Consider the following 22,356-nt stretch of genomic DNA (forward strand, 5'->3'; position numbering starts at 1 on the left):
CAGTGTCGGAGTTAGAGCTGACTCCATTAGGAGCACTTTGAGACGGATGTCTCTCTCCTTCTTAGTCCGAGGTTTGAAGGACTTGCAGATACGGCTCTTGTCGCTGATATGCGACTCGCTGAGACACCTTAAACAACTATTATGCGGATCGCTGATGGGCATCCATTTCTTGCAGCAAACGCAGGGCTTAAAGCCTGAGGACCGAACTTAGACTAAGTCCCATTCGGGACCAACCAAGTAAATCACTCTAACCCTAACACAGTAAGGGAAACTGAACTACGTATAACTATTTTACAAGAAAAGTTTGAAACACTGAACAAAGTGAAAAAAGCTAGCTGAAGCAGCAGACGTTACAGAACCGTCACTGGTGGCAAGAAGGAACTGAGGGTGGGGGGAGCCAGTGGCGTCCCTTATACTGCAGCATGTGCGTACCACTCCAGAGGGTGCCAGAGCCGGTCCCCTACAGATACCACTGAGGGAAAAACTTCCGGCACCGGTGCATGCGGCGAGCACACACAGCTAATATGGAATGAACATGAGCAAGCACTCAAAGAACTATTAATATTTGAATGAAGGGGAAGAAACAGACTGTAGTTTACACTTTTTCGCTGAACCATGAAAGATGCATTCTCATCTTTAGAAGTATTAGAAAAACAAATATGTAATAACTATTAGTACTCTTTAGAAAATTGAGCAGGGCTTTTTTTTTTTTTTTTTGGTGTGCTTAGCTATAAAATTAGCTTACAAAATCATGCAATTCAGCCTGGATAATAAACACAAAGTCTCTACAGAACATTCACTGTTAGAATTTTGCATAATAAAATACAGTTATGTGGTAACTTTGACTACAACCTGTCCAGCAGAGGCTCCGAGAAGATCAGCCTCCTCTCAATTAGAAAAGAACAGGATTGGGGTTTTGCCAATATTTATTCATCAGCATAGGTGAAAATACACCTCTACCCCGATATAACGCTACCCCATATAACACCACTTCGCATGTAACGTGGTAAAGCAGTGCTCCGGGGGGGCGGGGCTGCGCACTCCGGTGGATCAAAGCAAGTTCAATATAACGCGGTTTCACCTATAACATGGTAAGATTTTTTGGCTCCCGACGACAGCGTTATATCGAGGGAGAGGTGTACACTCCTCTCCCATCTCATTCACCTCCATCAGATGTGTGCTTCACGGCCTACTTAGGCCCATTTAACTGCTGAAGTTATTATATGTGCACAACTTTATTTTTTAAATAGTGATGTAAAATGCAAAAAAAATATGATAATGCAACATTAAGATTGCAAAGTTTAAAAACACAAAAGGCCAGGAAATGCTAAAGCATGCTGCCAATAGCAGCATTAACTGAGCAATATTGCATATGTTGCATTTTCTATTCCTGTTTTGTCTGGTTAACTCTGTAGTTTAATATTACTGTTTATATCATAAGATAGATAACAAAACATCTGGAATGTGTAGCACAAAGTTTGTAGTGTTTTTAAAATCACATTACTTGCAATCTTTGCTTTCTAATTATTTTACTTATCAATCATATTACATTTTGAATAAGGTGGAACCTTACCCGTTTCCAGGTCGCTAACAGCTGTTTGTCAGACATCTGTTCTGGATAATCAGCAATTGCAAAAACACAGCCCAACAGGAAATATTCTTCTGGAACTAGAACAGTTTGCAGATGAAAGAATAGAAAATTGTAAACCAAAGCAGTTTGGAGGCTACCATTTCAGACCACATTTGTTATATTAAAATTTCCCACTATCAGCTATGGAATAAATGAAATTTGAATTTTCTTTCTTTCTTTTTAAAGAATTTAATGCTCAAAGGTTCTAGAATGGGACACCCTGGACACTGAAGTCCTGCTTCTCTACAATACAGTCCAAGAAGTGTTTTTTCCCCCAATGTGAAATGAAAACTAGGTCAACCAAGAATTATATGCTATTCATTTCATATAAACCACTACCAGTCAGATGGAAAAACTTTCCAGCTGATACCAGGATGGGCAGGAGCTGAACCAGAAATCTAGATGTGAATGGTAATAGAATATCAATTTCTCTCATGACCCATCTAGTTCCCAGCCTTTTAGAATATTCTTCCCCAACCTCTCTCTTTTTGAAAATTTCCCTCCCCGCTTCTCAAAAAGTAAAGTTGTGTTTTGCTTTTATATGTACAGTACACATAGACTAACACAATATATGCATTTAGATGGTAGTGGCGAAAAACACAAACCAGAAAATAGGAAGATCTCAATGCTTTCACCTTCCATCGAGTACTGGATAGTCCCTAGTTTATAGTATATTATATTTTTGATCAAGAACAAATTTTAACCCAACGAACATTTCATATGATTGGCCATCACTTTCAGGATTATAAAGCAATCATTACTAACTCTCTATGGCTGGATCATGTCCAAACAGCTGATGTTGTTGCAGCTGTGGCTGCTGTTGCTGCTGGTGATGTTGCAGTTGTTGGGCTGGCACCTGATGTTGTAGCGGCTGAGATGTTTGAGTCAAATGTTGCGGCGCTTGAGTTTGCATTTGCTGCTGTTGATGTTGCTGATGTAATCGCTGTAAATGCTGCTGTTGCAACTGCTGTTGCTGAATTTGCTGCTGTTGCTGCTGCTGTAGTTGTTGCTGTTGAAGGTTCTGCTGCTGTATTTGCTGTAATTGTTGCTGCTGCAACTGTTGTTGTTGTAACTGATGCAACTGCTGTTGCAAGGCATGCTGCTGTTGGAATTGCAGCTGCTGCTGAGGCCGGTGGAGTTGTTGTTGAGGATGTAGTTGTTGCTGTGGAAACTGTAGCTGCTGTGCAAACTGGTGTTGCTGTTGAACTTGCTGTTGCTGTTGTGAAAACTGATGAGACTGTTGCTGTGGGAAAGGTTGTTGAGGAATCTGTGGTTGTTGCTGTTGCTGCTGCTGTTGCTGCTGCTGCAACTGCATAAGTTGTTGAGGTTGAAGGTGTAAAAGAGGGTGGTGCTGTTGCTGCTGATTTTGATGTTGTTGTTGTAATAAGTGTGTCTCTGGAGTTAATTTCACTTGGCTAAACAACACAGCGTTTGTATGTCCCTGTTGGCTATGATTTACTTGTTGTTCTAAACTTTTTGTAGGTGCTGAAAGGGATTGCAAGATCTAGAAAACAAAGATTAATGTTGTGACCTTTAAGATATAAAAATATAAACAACAAAATTGAAAAATATTTAGCTTTTTAAAAAATGAATGAATATAATATGCCTACGTTTTACATACCTTTCAAAGTAAACAAAATCCTTCATTTATATGTTATTACATCATCACTACAACAGCATTCAAAAATGGAAAGAGCATATTTAAAGGAATAATTGCACTATAAATGGCATAGCTAAGCTCTAAAGAAAACATGAAAGTGGAAATAACTCCAAAAATCTGTGCAGAAAGTCCCAACTGTCTAGGCTGTTTAGGAAGGGGATTCAGCACAGGCCACCTTTTTCCCTCCAAAAATCTACATGGCATATGGTAAGATTTTTTGTGGGCATCCCAAAATGGATCATGCTGTAACAGCACAAACACTAGCAGTCGCATTACAATCAAAGGAAGTTGTGATGTCATGAAACTACCTATTCTGATATGTCCTTTACAAAAAAGTCTAAAAGTTGCTAAAATATGAGGGTTTTTTTTTTATTTAATCTGTCTATGTTAATGGCAACAGTCGTATACTTCTAGGGCTTAATTTTCATTTTTTACTTTGCAGTTCACAATTAAGAAAAGATTGCTTCACACTTAACAGAAGCTCAGATACCATATATATTTAATTTTGTAAAAAAAAGGTACTAGATAACAGAAAAACTATGCAAACTGTCAATAATACCAAAATGTGTACGAAAACAGCAGATACTTTTCTAACATTAATAAATAATCAACTTCAAAAAGCCACAGAAAGATACAGTAGTCTCCATGAACTACTAATCTACAAATTTCATAAAAGTCTTTCAAAGCACGAAATATTCATGGAGAGGAATCTAAAAGTTATTCTGAAACAATATTCTGTTATTCTGGTTTATTGGACTATTTCACTACATAAAATCTGAATGTACTGATAAAAAAAGACTAAAATAAATTGTATTTAAAGATGGTAAATTAAAATGATAAACTATCCCGTTCCCCCAGCTTTCTTGTTTAGTTCTTTAGCATCTGAAAAAACCTGATGACGTGTCCAAAAAAAAATAAGGAAAGTCAGGAAGCCCACTTTCATTTTTGTTTAATACATTTTCACTTTTGGAGTTTCACTGACTTCAATCTTCCCATACAATAGTAGACAGAAATTCCTTCTGTGATGGCACCAGCCATCTTAGTCAATGCAGGACAGTTTATGAGCGCCAGCAACCATCACAGTTCCCACGAGCCAAAAGCAAACATCCCTTGTTAAAAGAGATGCCACTACTCAGGGCTGGTACTTTATTTGGTGTCAGGACTGATCAGCAGGCAGTGCAGACCTGCCCATAAGAGACAGTTATGTGGGCCCATCACTTGTAGTTTTTGAACATATTAACAGATAATGAATTAAATTAATGAATTTTGTCCTCCCAAATTCCCGGTTATGTACAAAACCACAATAACCTAGGGTTACCATATTTAAAAAATAAAAAAAAGAGGACACTCCACGGGGCCCTGGCCCCGCCCCTTTCCCACCCCCAGTCCCGCCCCCCCTCCGCCCATTCCCCGCCCCTTCCCCAAAGTCCCCGCTCTAACTCCGCCCCCTTCCCTGAGCGCCCCGCATTCCCCCTCCTCCCTCCCAGCCACACAAAAAGGGCTGCCCGAGCGCTACCGGCTTCACGGTTTGCCGGGCAGCCCCCAGACTCTGCGCCCCCAGCCGGCACTTCCCCAGCGCAGCTGGAGCCCAGGAGGGGAAGTGCCCGGCCGGCGGCTCAGGGTCCGGAGGCATGGGGGCTGCCCGAAGCCGGTAGCGCTCGGGCAGCTCAGCTCTTAAACAGAGCCGAAGAGTCAGGGGAGGAGCACAGCAGCCGGAGCCCGGGAGGGGAAGTGCCCAGCCGGCGGTATTTTTCCCGGACATGTTTGGCTTTTTGGCGATTCCCCCCGGACGGGGGTTTGATTACCAAAAAGCCGGACATGTCCGGGAAAAACCGGACGTATGGTAACCCTAAATTACCCCATTTTACAGATGGGAAACTGAAACAGAGGAATTAAGTAATTGTTTCACGGATGCATGGGATGCTTGTGCCTGAACCTAAATCTCCTGAGCCCCAGTTTGGTGTCTTAAGCACAGAACCATCCTTTCTTCTAGAAGCAAATCCTTTTCAGATGTCTTTCTGCACAAAGTCTTTACTACAGTAAATTTTACTATAAACACTTTTTAAAAAAATCTCTGAGATTGTACAGAATGCAGGGGGAAGAGGGAACAGATGAATTCTAGTGGAAGGGAAATTAAAAGCACATCCAGCATTAGATTTTCCCTTTCAAATCAAACAGAAAAACACAGAAAATCTCTCTTACACAAGATCCCCATTAATATCAATGGTAGTCTCTGTATAAGGGCTGCATAACTGGGCCCAGTTGTGAAACACAGCAACATCAGCTAAAATTTGACATAGACAGACAAATAGGTTAAAACGAAAGCTTAAGTGAAATTTGCATTAGTTATATTTGGTTGTTCTACTGCTACAAAGGAAGGAAAAATATCTATTTTAAAAGTTGCATAGTATCTTCAAAGGCCAAATGATTAAAAAGACCTGCTTGCACATGCATTGTTGTGTATGCATGTGCAATTGAAAGCCAGGTATTGGCACAAGCAGGAAGCCAAGGAGACATCTAGTAATCTAAACACACGTGTGTCTATTTACTCAAGCAATCAACAGTTAAGCGCGCACAAAAACTTGCCCTAAGGTCTAATTTACCTTTGCAAATAAAAACAATTGAGAATTTAGCACGGTCATTCCATTTTTCAGATTGTCTGATAATGCGTAGGCAATGCTATGTGGTATGCACTGTTCTGCCCACCAACGGAAAGGTTGTCAGACACCCTAGGCCCCTTCTGATCCCATCTTAAAAGGAGAGGATGGGGTAGGACAGTGGTCCTCAACCAGGGGTACCTGTACCCCTGGGGGTAGGCAGAGGTCTTCCAGGGGGTACGTCAACTCATCTAGATCAGTGTTTCTCAATCTCGGGGGACTGCGACCCTCCTGAGGGTTGCGGGACAGGTTTAAATGGGTGACAAGTGCAGGGTTGGCATTAGGCAATGGAAAGCAGGGCAATTGCCTGCGGCCCCACACCACAGGGGGCCCGACGAAGCTAAGTTACAAGCTTCAGCCTAAGACGGCAGGGCTCGGACTTCAGCCCCACGCAGCGGGGCTTGGGCTTCAGGGATATGTAGTCTGGAAAGACTGAGAACCACTGGGGTAGGATTTATCATACAGAAAAAAATATTACATTTGTTACTCAATCCCTTCCCATTTGTTTCTCTTATACACCTGTTATGTCATATCTTTTAAACTGTAAGCTCCTTGGGGCACTGACTGTTATGTGATCTATGTTTGTACAGCACTTTGCACCAACAGGTCCTGACCTCACGGAGGCCTCTAGAGGCTATAATATAAACATTAAATAATAATAAGCACACACAGAGAGGATAGCTTTGGAAGGATCCCCAGTATGCAAGGAGATCTGTATACTGATTTCCAAAATCCAAAAGGTCCCATAGTCTGCAGGACACACAGCAAACACAGGTTATACTTCAAGATGTGGGGCAAAACTCTCAGAAGTGCCTAAGTGACCTAGGAGCCCTTGTCCCATTTTCAAAATTGACTTAGGCACACGGGAGCTTTCAATGTGATTTAGGTTCCTGAGTGACTCAGTCATTTCTGAATATGGGATGTGCGCTCATATGTCACTTGGGGTATGTCTACACTGCAATGCAAGCCCAGGGTTCAAACTCAGGCTCAAGCCTAAATACACATCTGTCTACACATAAATTGTGCTAACCCAAAGGTGAGACCCAGGGTCCCAGGACCCCACCGGGGTGGAGGGTTCGAGCCTGAATCAAACCGGGATCCAGGGTTCAAGCCCTATCACTTTGTAGTTTCGATGCAGCTCCACTGGACTTGTACTCTGGAAGACTGCCAAAAGTATCCCAAGATCCCATGGGCTGACTTTCTTTGTGCTCTGGATAGTTAAGTTTGGTGGACAGTCAAGTTTTCCCACACTGCACCATGAGCAAAAGGCTGGAGCGGCCACATTTTGGGAGGGCATTAGGAAGTCTAGGATATGGATGATTGGACTCAGTCCTGTATAATGCCATGTAATGCCTCTGGAGCCCTAGTTTTGGAACCAGAATTGCAAATAAGCATAGACGCTAAGGCCCTAGGTAACAAACCCAGGTCTGCTTACTTGAGTTCTACTAACCCTGGGCTTACACCGAAGTGCAGACATACCCTTAGGCACTTTTGAAAGTTTAACCCATGGTCTAACTGTTGCACATTCAAGTACAATTATCTGAATAAAATGCACTGTCTATAAGAGTCAAATAAATTCACCAGCATCCTGCCTTTCCCCACTCCCATCCTTTCAACATGCATTCACTGAAATCTAGTAGTATGTTTATTTCAATGCGTGATCACTTATTTCATATTCTTTTCTAGAATAAATAAATTAACCATAATTATTTTACACCAAAACTATGTGGATTGCTCTGGAGATAGAATGTATAAGTTAAGACTTTCGCAACTGTACCTTGGCTGTACTGCATAGCAATTTAACATTACTCAGTAGTACCAAACACTGCAAACGCACAATAGGAATCAAATTGCAGCTGTTTGAGAGAACCATCAACTTTAAAATTTTCTGAGAATAGAACATGGTAATTTATTGCACTGAATAAAAGTACTGAAGGACACAAAGTTTGGTTTAATAAACAGGGTAACTAGCTTGAAGACTGCGAATCACTTTGTGCTCCTGCCAATACTGAAAGTGCCTAATAGGAATCTTGGTATCAAATGCTGGAGTTAAATCCTGATTTTTGTAATATCACTATATTCCACCAGTCCACAAATTTTTCCTTTTGTGAAGCTAAAATACTAATGAATAGGTTGACTACTGGGGCAAAATTTAATCTAGCTGTATGTAATCTCTATGTAACCTGGGAATATTTTACCCCCCTTCTCATATTTTGAGGATTTCGAAAGGAAACAAAGTTCTTTAAAATGTTAGCCCAATATTGAAAATTAAAAATCCAACACTTACATGAGCTACATTTGATGGCCTATTAATCTGCTGAATATCAGCACTATTAGTAATGTTTCTTAATGTCCGTACTGCTGGACTCCACGTAGTCATCATTTCTGGTCGTTCAGAGCCTTGGGTACCTTGAACGGAAGCCATTATATTACCTCTGATTTCCGGAGGCAAAATATTGCCTGGTACTGGTGGGACATTGGCACATAAATTAATTAACCCAGAGTCCTTGCCTTGAGGCAACCTGCGCTTTGCTGCAGCTGTCTGTGGGACTTCAGCTGGTGTCCAGTTCAAATTCCTTTCTTGCTTTTCAGGAGAGGAATCTGAGGAATCATCAAACATCAATTCCCCTTTTGTTTTATCAGCACTAATAGATTTTGGTGAAAAAGCCTGGTCACCCAAAGGCGATCCGTCTCGAGATGATGCTGGGCTTGATAATTTTTCATCGGTACTAGCTTCATTTTGAGAATCTTGTTCTTCATTTTCTGCATCTTCTTCTTCCTCCTCCTCTTCCTCCTCATATATAATTAGACGGGGATGATAGGATATCTCTTCTTTTTTAGCTTTATCAGATATAGAATCTAGTACCCAATCAGGTGTCACAATTTTAATGCTCTCTCGTTTACAAGAGCATTCATATTTTTCCTGTGGACAAGACATAAGAAAAGACTATAAATAGAATGCATTACATATCCCGTCCCACACATAACTAGACAAGATTGAATTATTTCTAATGATATGAATAAAGATTAGCTCCGAATATGATTTCATATACACTTAGCCGACACCATCACTATCAACTTTTACCTTGGTGTCATAGTGCACATGACTACACCAGAATCCATAAAACAGCAACAACTGAACATTTACAAATTACACTTTAACAAAACCCAAACTAAGAACCAAGAAAGAAGTGATCAGACAGATTAACTCAGGTAAGGCAACTGCTTTCAAACAACCAACTCTTACCCTTTCAGTTGCAACCCTACTACAACTCCTATAATTATTCATTCACTTATGGATGCACTATAACAACTGCCATGTCATTAGTTTGTTATGCCACTAGCTTTAAAAATATTGTCAATAACTGTGACAGTGACATTTTTAAATAAAAGATCATTCTTACTGAGAAGTGGTGCTGAATTACTCAGGATGAGAACCAAAGGATCCAAACTATTCTATATATACCCATCTGTTGGATGATAACATCCAGTAACCTCTCTTACCATAGTGTGGCCTGTGTTACACTAAAATATTAGGTCGATCAAGCTATGTCACTGAGGGGTGTGAAAAATCCACACCCTGAGTGGCGTCGTTAAGTCGATTTAACCCTGGTGTAGACAGAGCTAGGTCAATAGAAGAGATGGACTACCTATGCTGATGGGAGAACTCTTCCCTTTGACGTAGACAGCGTCTACACTGAAGTGCTACAGCGGCGCAGTTCCAGTTGTGCCATTGTAGTGTTTCAAGTGTAGACAGGCCCTAAAACTCAACAGTCACTGGTGGCATATATTAGTCATCAGATTTTGATACTAACTTAAAATAAAAAAAGACAGCAAATTAAAACTTCATATGGCCACACACAATAAAAGTGTGTAACAAATTACAATATAATTTCTTCAAACAAGGGACTTGCATTAAGAACTAATTCAAAACCACATTTTAAAAACTAGCACCATTTTTAGTTCTCAAAGCCCAATGATAATCTGAACAATTTTTTAAAAACAGTTGCATTCTTGACCAATCATAACTTGGCAAAAGACATTTTTCAAATAAAATATTTCACCTCTGGATTGCGAGAAAGTGTAAGAATTTTCAACTGCCAAAGGCAAATGTTTTAAAAAAGTTATAGGTAACTGCAGGTTCAGAGCACAAGTGCCTTCTCAAGCTTAATCAGAGCACTGCAATAATATAAAACAGCTCCTTAATTAGCTACTCCTATCAGCTGTTAAACACATATTTCTCCTCTCTTGGAGTGGAGAATTTCTTTTGTTGTTCAGAGTTTGATTTCTCTGTATCTAGTGAAGGTTTAGGCTCTTCTAAATGGAAAAGAGGAAAACAGATAAAAACCAAACTTGTGACAAGCACATTATGTTTTCCATAATGTTTTATAAAGCTGTGCAGTGCAAAATCTGGAAACTAGTTTATTAAGTTTAATTTATAATGCATCAAAAAAGACCACATATAACTGAAATAAATGTAATTTGAACCTAGATCTCCATGAGATAAGTGAAACCAACACTGATCAGACTGTACCTCTTGATATTTTAAAGTATTAACATCAGTATCACCATAAGAAAACATTGAAGAAAACCAAAATCTGGCATGTCTGTAAGTTGGAAATACCAATTACTCAATGTTCACTTTATTATTAATGGAAGAGTCCAATATTTGAAGCATAAATGTGTTCATGCAAATTAAACTGTGAACTTAAACATTACATTTTAATAAGACAGGTAAACGAATCACCAATATATAACAAGGATTATTACGCTTTAAAAGCAATCCAGCACTGACGTAACTGCTCTGTGTGTGTGCGCGTGCACATATAAAAATTTAGCACTTTCATAGAATCATAGAATATCAGGGTTGGAAGGGACCTCAGGAGATCATCTAGTCCAACCCCCAGCTCAAAGCAGGACCAATCCCCAGACAGATTTTTTTACCCCAGTTCCCTAAATGGCCCCCTCAAGGATTGAACTCACAACCCTAGGTTTAGCAGGCCAATGCTCAAACCACTGAGCTATCCCTCCCCCGATCACATTATAGATATTTTCAAAAGGGACCTAGATGAAGTTAGGCATTCAACTAGTGGGAGTTTGGTCCCTAGCATTTTTATACTCCTTTGAAAACTCAGGCTAAAAGTATATTTTGCATTTCTTTTCTCCATTCTTTGGTGGTCTTATATATTCAGACTGTATCACTTCAAGACAGAGACTCTCTATTTCTATGTATTTTTAAAGCACCTGGCACATTCAGATTATGATCCTGACTGCAACCTTTGGATGCTACCAAAATAAAATAAAAATAACTATATTAAAAATCCTAAACATAATCTGAAAGATTTTTTTTTAAATCAACTCACTGTAAGGTTAATATGCTAACTGCCCCAAACACCAGAAGTAAGAGGGCCACTCAACACTGATTTCAAACATTTTCCTCACTTATTAGATCACAGATTGCTGACTCCCATGCCAAATGATGCCTGTACCACTAGACTGTTGACATCAGAGCCACAAAGGAACCTTAGTGGATCATACAGCTAGCCTAAGAGGATCAAGTATTCTTCTCATATGACACGATGCAGCTTTTCATTTTACTATTTTAAATCCCAAAAGGTGTAAACAGTTAATATGTGTGTGCACGTGTGTATGCAAAACCTGACCTTCTACAGGCTGGATCCATGCTCCAGCACAATGCTGTAGAAGTTGTGACATCACCAACATAAGGAATGCTGGGGCATCACTTGGAAAGGGAGTCAACGATCTATTATTTTGTGGGACCTGAAAACAAAGACAAATTCAAAAATCAGTTATGTGCTGCAGGCTCTCTTAAACCTCCTAGGTGGGGCTTTTAAACACACAATCCTTCATTAAGTTGTTGCTTTTCAGAGTATTTTATTTAAAACAAACAGAGTACAATTTGGTTTGGTGAGCCTCAGTATTTTAAAGGCATCGTACAAAATAAATTTAAGATTCACATTAGAACTAATTTTAGTATAATGTGACACAATATCTGCAAGTGGCGCTGCTATGTGAAAACAAACTAGCAAGTATTTTAAGAACACAGTGAACCTATAAAATAACTAAGCCCACACTGCTAAGAGACCAAATGTGTAATAAAAGCCTTTGGACGAATCCATAAGGAGTCTCTAAACTACACCACACTTCCTACCATAGAATTAAGCAACAGACATCCTATTGTTTGTGGCCAATAAAACTGTTCAAATCAGCAGGACAGTCACACTTGTGCAGGAAGTTGCCGTATTCAGATTTAATGCTGCTATTAGTTAGTCTGCTTTATTCTCTGGGGTGTGTAGACTGTCAAGATTATACTTACCAGTCTTTCTAAAACAAAGATGGGCTGCAATGGACACACTTTGACCTGTTCCATGGGAGGCTTAAGTAACAGCAGGCTAATTAAAGGAATTTAGGCACCTCTTTTCCTTTGTGATCATTCTCACTTAAGACTCAAAGTACAAAAAACAAATTGGACACAGAGTACATGATTTTCATTCCAAACCTCATGGGATCTCACCACACAAATAACTCTCTCAGGTGCAAATAACTCCAGGAGAAATTTAAGTCATTCAGATATTCAAGCACTTAATTTGTACCTCAACTAATAGTGGCCACAAAATTACAACCACAAAATGGATGCCACTTTTTGAAAAATCTAGCACCAAATATTCATTCCATGGTTCTGATTTAGCTGAATTAGTTGTGAGGACTAAGAGGACATAAGATCCTGGGTATTTGAAGGATCCCTAAAAGGAGTACATTGATGAAACTAAAGGAAGGAGAGAGAGAGAGAGAGACACACACACACACACACACACACACACACACACACACACATTCCTCAAAATGAAATCTAGACAGTGGAATAGCTTTCCAAGGGAAGTGGTGGAAACATCCTATTGCTTAAAGCACTTAAATTACCCTTTACAATACGCTAATAAGTATGCTATTATATTATCCTCAGCCTCTCAGATCTCCCCTTCCACCAGCAGAAGCCAGAACAGCTCTATCTGGGGGATAGGTCATTTTCAAGTGTACCAGATTTTGCTGGTCATTAGAACATAAGAACCTAAGACCAGCCATACTGGATCAGACCAAAGGTCCATCTAGCCCAATATCCTGTCTTCTGACAGTGGCTAATGCCAGGTGCTTCAGAGGGAATGAACAGAACAGGCAATCATCAAGTGATCCATGCACAGTCGTCCATTTCTAGCTTCTGGTAAACAGAGCTAGGGACACCATCGCTGCCCATTCTGGCTAACAGCCATAGTTCCACACCTCAGCAGAATTAGCCTGCCTACTGCACAGCATGTTTGCCAACTGGCACAGGCACACATGCCTCAGGCTAGAGAAAAGTGCATCAGGTTGGAAGCCAGGACCACAAATTCAAAACTCACCTCATCTACTCGTTGTTTATATTTCTCTCTATTAGGCCTGTATTCCTACCTTAGTATCAGCCCTCCCCAACAACACTGATTTTACAAATAAGTTAACTGTGGAGTTGTAGAAGGTCACTTCACACAGAGCTCAGAACAGGACTTAGGTCTCTAACAGAGCAGGCCCAAGTCTCAGTCATACTTTCTTACAAACCCAATGTGACAAATCTGAGGATAACTCAAGAATTAGAGGTCTGTGCTAGGGATCCGAAGGTCCAGAGTTCAAATCCAGTTTACAGTCCATGTAAAGAGTCCTTACGACTGAAAATGATAGCATCTGATTTTTCCAGCTCTTTTTAAAAAACGATTTATTTAATTCACACAGTGAGAAAGCTTCCTTTAAAACTGAATGTATAGTTAAAAATACATTATAATCTATAATGACACAACGCATAACAAAATACAGGCGCCTCGCATTTCAATAGTCTGTTACACATTTCTATTGCTTGTATTGCATATTGGTAGATTGCATGGTTGAGTCCTGGTCCTGGTCATGAGAGTCATGGTCCTGGTCCATTCCCACCCAAATCTATAAGGGAGCCATTGTTAAAATATTAACTTAGCAGCTTCGCCTCTTACATTGCTCATGTTGGGGCTCAGGACCAGCAGGAGACATTCTAGGCTGGCCTAAAAGCTATAGCACCTTTTCCTCCACCAGAAACAACAGACTTTCACATCCACGCCAGCTTCCTGACATCAGATTTTTACAAACAGATCTATGGTCACTTTACAGATGAACAGCTCTGTGTTCCAAATTGTGCACATTACTTGTCTACATAACCATGCATTGTTGTTTCTATTATCCCTGCCTCACCCCAATTCCCACAAACCTGCTGCCTCTTGCCTTTAATTAATTAGCCTGTAGACATTTTGGGGTAATATCTTTTATAGCTCCCAGCACAACCTGGGCCTCTGGGTGCTACTGTAACACAAATAGCGCCCCAACCTCCCCCAGTCCCTCAAGTTATTCTATTCCTGAAGTAAATCTCAACCTCCCTGCCCACCATTCTCCTCTCCATCATGCTCTCCCTATTTCCATTCTATTTACTCTCTTTCATAATACAAGAATAAGAGGATGTTCAATTAAATTGAATGGCATATATTTAAAACTGATAAGAGAACAATCTGTAGGCCTCACCCCCACAAGATATCAGAGGCCAAGCATTCAATAGGATTCAAAAAAGGATTGTACAGATAACAAGAACATTACATTTACATTAATTAAATACCAGAAAGGGTATAAACTCTCATGCCCAGGACCTAAATTAATCTTAAGGAGGATTTGGAAGATACTGCTTGTATAAATCAGTTAATCCATAACTGTCCACTATGGAGTTTCTTACCCCTTCCTCTGAAATACTTTGTTCTGGCCACTGTCACAGATAAAATGCTGGTCTAGATGGACTACTGGTCTGGTGCAGTATGGCAATTCCTACAATCCTATTTCCTCCATCAACTTCTCTCTTCATTCCTTTGGTCTCCTTCTCCCTGTCCCAACTTTCTACTTCTTCCTTGGTCTCTATTTCCCTTTCTTACCTCCTTTCATCCCCCCTCTCCCCACTAACTGCCACCTCATTTTAAACTTCCCTCTCTCGCCACATAGAGACAGGAAGATCTCTACAAGCCCAAAATAAAGGTAAATGTGGAACCCTCTAAATCAAACTCATGTTATATTTGTAAGCCTTATCCCCACAACCCCTACCTGCCAGCTTTTTCTTTGTCTCCCTTTTGTTATGTTATCTTTACATGGAAGATAAAGGCATAGAAATGACTTTTTGTGTGTTTCTGTGGAGTGCCTGACAGAGTTTTGGGCATTATGTATAAAAGCACAATTCAATTAAAAAGTTTGGAGATTTTTATTCAATACTTGTTGTGTCCATCCCTGTGGGAACTGCAAACACCACAGATTATGAGTGATTGCTTTCAGCAGCATGTCAATTTTGGGTAGGAATTATACTTCCCTAAGAAAGCATAAGGAACTTGATTTTTCTTAAGTACAGAAACAAGAGAGATCTGTGAAGGTGAATAAGTGACTGTAGCCAAAAGCCCAGTCTATATTTAGATTTGGCTGGGAAAGAAGATCCACAGTTATTCTCCATCTGTTCTCTTAAGTATTTAATTGAAAGTTCCTTAGCCATGGAAACCTATGGAGAAGGCTGTAAGGCCAGAACTTCATAGCATGCAGTAAACACAAAAATAGAAAAGCCTGACTAAGACTGACCAGGAGGTGCTGACCACACAGAGATCAATGGTATAGAGCTCAGTAGGACATTTCCCAAGACCAACTGGAATAATGAATATTCCCTGAGCCACCAACCCAGAACTGAGATTTCAATGGACCTGAACAATAATCTCTGATTTTAGAAGTGATGGTCCCTGAAGGAGCAGATCCAAAGGGAGAACTCTAGATTTCAAAAGACAATGATCTGAATCTTCAGACAACTCAGCCACCAAAGCTTTCAAAGACCGCACGCCAATTATAGGCGAGACCAACTGGCTTGGATCTGAGAAGGCCTTCAGAAAAGGAGGTTAGTTACCTGAAACTGGAGGTTCTTTGAGATGTGTGGTTCCTATCTGTGTTCCACACATGGGGACGTATGAGCACCATGCGCCTGAGTCTGGAGACTTTTAGTAAGCAGTGTCCATTGATCCACACATACCCAGTTGTTCTACTCATGCTCTGAACCAAAGGTTTAAGGTGGGGTGCGGACCAGTCGTCCCCAGTTCCTTCTCCTACCACAAATCCAGTTATGATCCTCAGCAGAGGGGTCAGAGGGCAGGTAGTGGAATACAGATAGGGACCGCACCTCTTGAAGAACCTCCAGTTACAAGTAAGTAGCTTCAATTTCTTCTTTGAGTCATGGGTCCTATGTGTATTCCACACCTGGGAGATTAGCAAGCAGCAGTCAAACAAGAGGTGAGTGCAAGGATGCAGAAGTGATGACTGACTGTAATACTGCTGTCCCTACAGCTGTATCTGTGGTAGAAGACTGGACCAAAACGTAATGTCTTGTGAAGGTGTGTAAGGAACTCCAGGTAGCTGCCCTACATAGCTCTAGTAGAGGTACATCTTGCAGAGCTTGAGCTTGAGTTTGAGTTTGCAGATACTTGCTCCAATAAGCTTAAGTTCAAAACAACACGTGCTATAGCACAGAAAGGCATAACAGAACAGACAGAGGAATGAGGGAGGTATGGGAATGGTGTTAGTTAAAATGGTAAAAGTTAATTTTTTTATATACACACACACACACACACACACACACTTTTAAAAATAGCATGTAAGTGTAGAAATATCAATTGGCCTTATTTACACTAATGCCCCTTTTACTCACCTCTGGTAGTGTACAGGAGACCTAACATGGGCCTAAATTTAATTTACACCCAATTTAAGGGTGTAAATGAGAATCTGGCCCAATATTTATAATTTTGTCAAAGTTATAATATTGATGATTTATGGGAGCAAAGTTGATTGATGATTTATGGGGGGGGGGCTGCGCACTCCGGCGGATCAAAGCAAGTTCGATATAACGCGGTTTCACCTATAATGCAGTAAGATTTTTTGGCTCCCGAGGACGGTGTTATATCAGGGTAGAGGTGTACTATAATTCCTCTGACTATTCAGATGATCTACTGGAGGGAGCTCCCTCTACAAACACAAATGGGATAAAATGCCACACTAATAAGATTGTGGACAAATTTTAGAAGCCTACTTTGACAGTCTGTGGTAGGAACCTGGAGATTTTTGAATCTGAGCAAAAATCAGGTAACCTGTAAAACTGATAACTAAAAATAATGTAGTTATATCTGAACACTGAAGAAAACATAACAATGGGAAAAATTAATTTCACTCACTATTGCACCGATGATTCTCAAATGAACTGTTCAACAAATATTTATATTAGGCACTGAAGGGAATACTTATTTTGCTTAATCTAAAATAAAATTGTTAAACACACCTAACATTTTTAATACAATACAGTTTATTTGCAAGTAAATGCAAATAAATCAAATCTTCTACTCAGTTTCTGGTGCTTAGATATTACAGTGTAGATGTGATACTTCCTGGGGGTAACCAGGATTGTGAGACACCTCACTACCACCTGCCCTTAGGGTGAGAAGCTTTGTTTTTGCCTGCCACGGGTCAGCTTCCCGACTCAACCAGCCACAGGCAACACAAGCTCTCCCCTAGGCCTACACAGGCCCCTCTCTCTCCACATGTTAGAGACAGGCACACTTCAACCCCCGAGCCTTCCAAGCATCTCCCTGGAGTGTCCAGCCTCTGTTCAACAGGCCATTCTCAGTATTCATGGATTCATTGCTCCCAAAGAAGCAGTATATTCCAGCTTCTCAGTTACAACTTAGATCACCACTCCTCTTAACATACAGCACTCAAGCAAATTTATAAGTAAATACAAGCAACAGTTTTATTTAACAAAAGAATAGAGATTCAAGTGATAGCAAGTAGAAGTACTGGAAACAAATGGTTACATATAACATTCTAGAACCTATAGATACTTCATGTCTTATAGAGCAGAAGTTCACCCCCAAAGTCCTTCTAGCATTTTTCAGCTAGGAAGGCTGTGATCCCTTTTTCATGAGAAAAGCCACAGTCAGCTTGTCTCCTTGGTGAAGGATGCTGGGTGTTTCTTGGATCCCTTAGACCAGTGGTTCTCAACCTAATTAACATTGTGGCCCGCATCTGCGGCACACGATATGTTATGTGGGTCACATCCAATACCACCTGTATGGCCCTGAGGATGTCACATGGTCCACAGCTGCGTGCTGACTGGACCGCAAGCTGACCATGGGCCGCAGGTTGAGAACCACTGCCTTAGACATATTACAATAGTCTTTGTTCTTATTCATACACAGGACATTCCCTGCTGACTGTTTTTTCTTGTGGCCTCCCTCTCTTGTGGGCTTTGCAATCATTTAATTAGCAAATAGGCTTCCATTATAAGACACACAATATATAATGACCAGATAGGAAAATAAGTGTCTGCTACTTCTTGAAAGGAACCTGTTTAAGACAAGTCACCTTTTGGTTACCTGCCTTAACTTCAAGGCTTTGAGAACATAATTTCCAGTACAGAGAAATTACTCCTTAAATACTATCCTTACATACATTTCAAAATGATCATCGCGACCAATGGGATACTGCCTCTTGATATACACCTCACATGCCACCCTTAGGTGAACTTAATATGCATATATCTGACCCAGAGGATCCCTGTAAAACCCTATGTATCCCCTATGCCCTCTGGCACCAACAGGTTCTTGGGTCACAACAGACATATCAGTCATTTCAAGGCTTCTGAATCATTCAATGTATGCTTTGGATACCAGTACTATGTATGTACTGGAAGCTATTAAACTGTACTGGTTGATACAGGCGAGTCTCATCTTACGCGGGGGTTCCGTTCCGCGGTTAGCGCGTAAAGCGAAAACCGCGTATAGTCAAAATTACAATGAGCTGAATGGCGGATGAAATCGCCCGTACTACAGGTACAGTATTAAAATAGTTATTTTTCTCTTTTTTTTTGTTTTTGCCAACCGCATAAAGCTGAAATCGCGCATGTTATTTATTTATTTCGGAGGGTGGGGAGAAGGGGGGGAAGAGAGAGAGGAATACTAAGATTCCCGCGCACAATCAACAGGAATACCTTTACCTTCTCCCAACTCCAGGCCACAAGAGACCCAAAGATTTCCCAGATTAATTTTATAGCTGGGGGAGGGGGGGAGAGGGAAATCACACTGTTGATGTAATGGCAGTAAATTGAATCACTATGTACTTTACAACCATGTTGTCATAAAAATAAAGGGAAGGGTAATAACCTTTATGTATGCAGTAACATCAAATCCCTTCTGGCCAGAGGTACAGAATCACTTACCTGTAAGGGGTTAATCAGTTCCATTAACCTAGTTGGCACCTGACCAGAAGGACCAATGGGGAGAGAAGATACTTTCAAATCTGGGGGGGGGGGGGGGGGGGGGAGGTTGTTTTTTGTGTGTGCTCTTTGTTGTTCTCTCTGAGACAAAGAGAGGGACCAAACAAGTAATCCAGCTCCTACTGAATGATACATCTAAAATTACAGAAATAGTAAGGAAATGCTTAAGAGTATCTTTTGTTTTAGCTTGTGAATTTTCCCTATGCTAAGAGGGAGGTTTAGTCCTGTTTTTTGTAACTTTGAAGTTCTGCCTAGAGGGGAATCGTCTGTGTTTTAAATCTTATTACCCTGTAAAATTACCTTCCATCCCGATTTTACAGAGGTGCTTCTTTTATTTTTTTCCTTATAATAAAGTTCTGTTTTTAAGAATCTGATTGGATTTTTAGTATCCTAAAAACCCAAGGATCTGGTCTGTACTCACCTTGTTTACCTATTTAGTTGGTATATTATTCTCAAGCCTCCCCAGGAAAGAGGGTGAAGGGGCTTGGGGGGATATTTTGGGGAAACAGGAACTCCAAGTGGTCCTTTTCCTGAATCTTTGTCTAACTCACTTCGTGGAGGCAGCGACACTGTCCAAGGACAAGGAAGAATTTGTACCTTGGGGAAGTTTTTAACCTAAGCTGGTAGAAATAAGCTTAGGGGGTCTTTCATGCGGGTCCCCACATCTGTACCCCAGAGTTCAGAGTGGGGAGGGAACCCTGACACATGTATAAAAAAATTATTTCTCTATCAAAAATTTCCAAACTTGACAAAGATCTACACAACAAGTTTAAAATATACATTTTAGACCCCCAATTCAGCAAGCCTTCAGACACATGCTTAACTTCACAATTTTTTTAGACTATTCACATCCATAATGTCAAGCATTTGTTAAAGTACTTGCAGGATCAGTGCCTAAGTTACCAAAGCACAAAACAAAAACCAAAGAAAACCTTGCTGTATCCACTGATAAGATAGCTAGAAATGTCTAAAGTAAAAATTTTTGTGGTTTGGGTTTTATTTATTTATTTTTTTTTAATATTTAATTATGGTTTGAGAACAAACACACTAGGACTTTTTTTCCCCCAGAAAAGTAAGTACCTGAAATAAGTACTTATACTGGAACTGCCATAATTAGAGCATTACTAATAGGACACTATAAGACTCAGTTCCGGTGTTTTCTTCGTGTGCCATCTTTGGCAAATCCCTTAGCCTGTTATTCAGTTTCCCCACCTGTATAAAGGCAATACCACTTAATTAATCTGAAGGTTAGCTAGGGTTTGTGAAGAGCTCTGAATATTAAAAATTCTGTATAAATGCTCAGTATTTTTCATCAATATGGTGCAGTAATTAGTGGGACAAAATAACCCTTCATCTTCCTCCAAGAGGAAAATCCTTTGGGAATTTTGTTATTTAGGGTTGCCTTTTGGATTCTTCTCCCCATACACATACACCCCTAAAATGTCAACAAAATGGAAGGCACTGCAAATCTGTTTTCAGTGATAGTCTAGTAATAAGATTATAGAATCAATATGTGCTTTTACAGTATTTCTACTCTAGCCTTGTAATTTTTCTTCAGGAATGCCACTGAGTAATTATAAAGGACATATACTAATGCACATGCACTACTGACTAGTGTATATGAGTAACTAGGAAGGCAACTGTAAAGCCAGTTATTTATCAAAAAACTTTAGACATCAAATAGTTATTATGCAGCTACAAATCAGATTAGAAATACATAAATTGGAGCTGGGATACCTTTTGAATTAATCAAACTCAAAGCTTTAGGGAAAATAAATATGAGACAATTAGCTGCAATGCATTAACATGATCAGTTCAGCTGTTCAAATCCAGCAAGCAATTTGAGGCTCTAAAGAACTTCAGGAAAGGTGAAAATTGTTTGATTATTCAGAAGCAAATGAGAACTACACCAGGAAAGACTGTACATGTAATAAACTCTTACCCCCTTTGGCTCAGGCACAATCAAATGAGTACACTTATTATTGAGGCTCAGCTGGCAATCCCCTCCATAAAAAGTAATCAAAGCCCACAGCACACTTCGGTCTTCAGATGAAATCTAATAGGAAGTTAAAAATAAACCTTTTAGATCTATGCAACAACACTTCTTTTGCTTGAAGAGCATTATTATAGCTTGTAAAATATTGTTTAGCAATCTAATGTTCTACTTCCCACCATTTTTAAATAAAGGATTAGTATGAAAGTTTACAAAAAACACTGAAGGACAATTCCTTAACCCATACAATGAAAAGAAACTTTAGAGATGTTCTTCACTTTTGCTAACCTGAAAATAAGGTATTATTTTCGGGGGGGGGGGGGGGGGGGAGGAGCAAGTAACAACTATAGAACTAAAATGCCAATATCAAGTTTTGTAGATTCATTCATGAAAGATTATTTATTTAGCTTCAACCATTACCTTACAAAACTGGCTACTCGAAAAAAACCCTCTTACAATAAAAAGGACTGCTTTATGGACTTTACTTGCATCAACATTCTCCAACCTAGGGAATGTCATTATTGAATAACAACCAAAAATCTGTTGGTTATCCAAGGCAATGGCTACCTAATTCCTAGGCATTGTATGTAATTGTAATGATCAAGACACCCGCAGCCTTAAAAAAAAAAAACCAGCTTCAATATTCTTCAAATGAATTTATCCTCATCCTTAAAAATCTGAAGTATTGGTGTCTGTTAGGGAGAAAGGCACTAACAAAAAGTAAAACAGAATTAAAACCAGGAGACCACATTTAACACATGAAGACAATCAGAAGTGCTTGTTGCCTCTAACAGATTACATTCTATTCTGCCTGACATGCCAGGTAAACCTGGACAATCATTCATATGCAACAGAAAATTAACATTTTCCATTATAGCACCAGCAATAGCAGCAATTTAAAACCATAGGGCACCAACCTGTAAAGGTGAATGCACCTGTTCACACACTGATTTCAATAGGAATGCTCACCGTGTTCAGAGTTAAGTAAGTGCATACATCTTTCCAGGGCTCTAG

General features: G+C 40.0%; 1 protein-coding gene across 1 annotated transcript in view; it reads right to left on the reverse strand.

Annotated features, from left to right (window-relative positions):
• Positions 1-22,356, reverse strand: part of PAXIP1 (PAX interacting protein 1) — an 88,700-nt gene that overhangs the window by 45,326 nt on the left and 21,018 nt on the right. Inside the window, exons 5-8 of the mRNA XM_024217541.3 lie at positions 21,292-21,405; positions 8,235-8,870; positions 2,396-3,134; positions 1,574-1,668 (exon numbers count right to left, since the gene is read on the reverse strand). Coding sequence (XP_024073309.2) covers positions 1,574-1,668; positions 2,396-3,134; positions 8,235-8,870; positions 21,292-21,405 — 1,584 coding nt within the window. The remainder of the gene's footprint in view (positions 1-1,573; positions 1,669-2,395; positions 3,135-8,234; positions 8,871-21,291; positions 21,406-22,356) is intronic.

Source organism: Terrapene carolina, unplaced genomic scaffold (assembly GCF_002925995.2).
Source record: "Terrapene carolina triunguis isolate 2854851 unplaced genomic scaffold, T_m_triunguis-2.0 Scaffold111, whole genome shotgun sequence".
In the NCBI taxonomy this organism is placed as follows: Eukaryota; Metazoa; Chordata; order Testudines; family Emydidae; genus Terrapene; species Terrapene triunguis.